The sequence below is a fragment of the Cryptotermes secundus genome, unplaced genomic scaffold, assembly GCF_002891405.2.
Source record: "Cryptotermes secundus unplaced genomic scaffold, Csec_1.0 scaffold840, whole genome shotgun sequence".
NCBI lineage: Eukaryota > Metazoa > Arthropoda > Insecta > Blattodea > Kalotermitidae > Cryptotermes > Cryptotermes secundus.
In genome coordinates, this window is record NW_019725426.1 from 417066 (window position 1) to 421150 (window position 4085).

Genomic DNA, 4085 nt, shown 5'->3' on the forward strand with positions numbered 1-4085 from the left:
TCGGCACTGGCGGCAGCCATTTTTTTATCAAGAGAGTGTCCGCCGGCCACCGCGGCAGCAGTGGCTGTGTTGCCCGCCAATAGCATTGAGTTGCATACCCCTGGTAGCAGGGGAATGCAACTCTATGCTATTGGCGGGCAACATAACCGACGTGACGTCATGAAGCATCACTGCTGCCACGGTGCCCGGAGGAAGATCTTATGAAATAAAAAATGCCTGTCGCCAGTGCCGAGGGCTCGGTAAGAAAGTATGCTATTACACCACCAGCACTTTTTACTGCTCCCTCCCGAAAAATCACTGGTTCATGCATATAGCTAGAATTAATAATCGATGTAAATGAAATGCTCATATTTTACAGGCACTGGTGGGAAACTTTCTCCAGATAAATAATGTTGCAACCTGATATCTTGTACTGCAGAGGTTCTTACTTCGTTGTGTGTTTTCTGTTTTCGAACTGAGTTTAATATCACTTCGCTCAAAACCATGTGGAGGGAATGAGTTAAAAGATATTAAACTCAGTTCAAAAACAGAAAACACACAATGGAGTAAGAACCTCTGCAGTACAAGTTATCAGGTTGCAACATTATTTATTGGAGAAAGTTTCTCACCAGTGCCTGTAAAATAAGAACAATTCATTTACATCAATTCAACACTCCCTTACTGAAATTCAATGGATATTTGAACTGTAACATATACAGAATACTTGTGTTTAGGAAATCTGATGGTGGGTAAACTTGAAAGAAAATTCTGTTTCCATCAGAGATACTTGTATTCAACTTCATAACTTTCTTACAGCTTACACCTGAAAGCTGCACAGAACATAGCTTTTCAGTTACATTAACATGTTATATATCATGTATAGGAAGTAATAATACAGCTACTGCTCTCTGCATTCCAAGCCATTCACCTGCTCTGAAGATGGAGGCGATACGTTTCTCCGAAACGTCGGCCAAAACAAAGAATACACGGCGCCTAAACCCAGAAGACGACTTTCTTCACAGCTATTCCATGTTTGTCACAGTTCACAATGTTCAGTGCCTTTGCTTAGAGAGGTGTTTCAGGCGAAAGAAAGGTTATGATTTTCCAGGCACTGGTCATAAACTTTCTCCAGATAAATAATTTGCAGCCTAATCGCTTGTACTCCGAGCTGCAGAGGCTCTTACTCTTTTTTTTCTGGAAAGGGGATGGGGGACCAAGTTTAATAGAAATTCACTCAAATCCAACCCAAAGGATATGGGTGAAGTGATATTGAACTTCCTTATTGAGCTGAGCCCTTCCTGAGAACCTGTCAATTGTGCAGCCACTCAAGAATTTTCCAGCCTTTTGTAGAACCGGAAGGTTCATTACTGTGTTCAAAAGAGTCCTCCACCACTCCCTATCCTGAGCCAGATCAGTCCAATCCATACCATACCACCCTATTTCACTAGGGTACATTTTAATATTGTCCACCCACCTATGCCTTGGTCTTCCCAGTAGTCTCTTTCCTTATGAATTTCCCACCAATATCCTATATCCATTCCTCGCCTCCCCCATTCGTGCTACATCCCCTGCCAACCTCATCCTCCTGGACTAGTGATATTCTGTGTTCAATATCACTAGTCGAGGATGAGGTTGGCAGAGCATGTAACACGAATGGGGGAGGCGAGGAATGCATATGGGATATTGGTGGGAAAGCCAGAAGGAAAGAGAGACTGCACTACAAGAGATCTGGTTGTAAAGAAATTGACTGTTAGTAGCGAGAAAAGCATTGAACGGGAAGAGGAGGGGGGGGGGCACTCAAAATAGTTGGTAAAGTAGCATACCTTTGTACCGATTGTGGTATCGGCCCAGGAGGCGATTTTAAATTTAGTTCCTGTATGATGAACATAGATGGCAGCAGCATTGCACCGAGGTGTCATGGCGGCCATTTTGCCAACCAATAAGGTGGGCGACCTTAATCGTCCAGGCATTGGAAAAACATCTTCAAAAGGTTAGTTTTAAGGTTTTGCTTGATATTGTCGCATCTTGAGGTTGATTGAGACAGATTGTTGCTGAAATTGAGGCTGTTCATAGTAAAGTAAAACAAAAAAATTAAAGCTATCCCAGTAACAGGCGGTGAAGGCCCTAAGGGTTGTGAGACGTTGAGGGTCCCACATTATCTAGACAATCGGCTCAGAGATGGTGGTAAGGTTGTCAGCCTTACGCTCCGGCCGTGCTTTACTCCTCAGGAAAGTTATTTAATTAATTCCTGGTACTGATTTCTGTTAGAGGCCAAGTCAACCCCAGGGTTGGCACTAACTTTTCCGAGAAGTGGCGGTCGTTTGAAAGCCACGGAGGTTTTATTTAGTAGTCTTAATATAGTTAATCATATGCCAACAGATATTCCATGTAGTACAATTGCAAGGTATAGTATTTGCTAGAAGATATGTCATTTGCAAGTAGGTACTGGCCAGGATGTGAATTTAAACACATTGTGAGAAATGGATCATGTTTTTAAATATCCTTGCACATATATAATATCATTCTGACAGTCCTTTCTGAGCTAGCTTCTCCATTGTGTACGTTTGGACACCAAAAGGAGAAGACCATTTACAGTCACATTGGACATTCCATTTCCCTTCATTATCCAGATGTCAGTAGTTCCATTGAAATGTACATTTGGAAAAGTTTGGTCCTAATATGAGTAATATAATAGTGTAATTATATTGCTGCACTTCTCAAGACTGGAAGGAAAGTGGAGCCTAAGCAAGCAGCAACCCCTCAAATGTGTTTCTCCTGTTCATGTAGGTGCAAACAGAGATCAAGCTGCCCGTGTTACACCTCATCAATTCTATTTTGAAGAATGTTGGAGACGTATATACTTCGCTCTACACTCAGAACATTGTTTCAACCTTCTGCGGTGTTTTTGAAAAGGTATTACAGATTTTGATTTTTTTGGGGGGGGTGGGAGGACTCTAGTTTGGGGTTTATCCATTCCCAGGGCCATAGGGCAGCTGGAAGGATTAGGTAAATTGAAAAAATCCAACGACCTCATCGGGATTCAATCCTGTGACCTTCCGGCTTGTAGCATAGTTCCTCAACCAACTATGCTACTGCATGCCCCCAGAAACAGCTGATATATGTGAGAGTAAATGTGTATAGAAATGCTGAGTCTGATTTACTTTTGTCTGTCTGATGTGTGATTTTGATGAATAATCTGCCCATCCATGAACTTTGTTTTGTGACCGTAATGTTATCCAGCTCCAGGTTTTGAGACCTTGATAGCTTACAGTTTCANTTTGTGAGCATGGTCATGTCAGTTGGTGACAAGGGAAAAATTTTGTTGTAAGGAAAATTAATTTAAGTTAAAGTTGTATCTAATTGTTAAATGAGGTTGTTGGTCATGTAAAACATGAGGTATGCATCATTTTAATAATTCTTGTTGCCAAGTATTGTAGATGTGATCAAGAAAATATCATATATTATGGGACTGATTCATGTATTGTGCTTCCTTCTTGTAGGTGGATAAGGAAACACGGTCCCAGATGTTCACATTACGTAAAACTTGGAAGAAAGTGTTCCCGCCAGAGAAGCTGCATGCAGTAGATGTACGTGTAAATGCAATTGACCCAGCATGGCCAATCACAGCTGTGCCTCCTACAATAAATGTGAATCCTAAGTGTTTTCATGTGAGTATAAATACTGGTTTTACTGTTGCAGTTTAAAACTTGAAATTCATTTAGAGTTGTTAATAAATATTGCATCAATCCTGCATTGTGTGATGGTGAAGCGAATATATTGCTGTGTGTATTAAGTTTGGAGGAATTACAGGGAGATTCCAATACTGAAGTATTGTTTGGGGTCCTCGGTTATTCACAATAGCAATTTCTTCTTCTTTACACTAAGCCATTAGGGTATATCTACTTCTCCCCACAGGCAGTTAGGTTAGCCTGGTTATCCTAAACATTCTCATTGAGTCCTCTTTACAGTGTAATATAAAAAAGCAGAAAGTAGTACTGTTTTCTGGGAAATGATGCCATATAGTCTGGTAGAATGTTAACAGTCTGAAGGCAGCAGGTTCTTGGTCTTTGGAATGAGCTGGGGGAAATTTGGAATCCTTTAGTTTA

The 4085-nt window shown here is 41.0% G+C and overlaps 1 protein-coding gene across 2 annotated transcripts in view; it reads left to right on the forward strand.

The window, feature by feature from the left end:
• The first annotated feature begins 1808 nt into the window (after window positions 1–1808).
• Window positions 1809–4085, forward strand: part of LOC111863414 (pre-mRNA cleavage complex 2 protein Pcf11-like) — a 10056-nt gene continuing 7779 nt past the window's right edge. The window contains exons 1-3 of one of the 2 annotated variants that reach the window (XM_023849719.2): window positions 1809–1969; window positions 2767–2892; window positions 3480–3647. In XM_023849719.2, the coding sequence (XP_023705487.1) occupies window positions 3504–3647 (144 nt within the window). In that variant the 5' untranslated portion in view covers window positions 1809–1969; window positions 2767–2892; window positions 3480–3503. The remainder of the gene's footprint in view (window positions 1970–2766; window positions 2893–3479; window positions 3648–4085) is intronic. The other variant, XM_023849722.2, reaches the window with a different exon arrangement.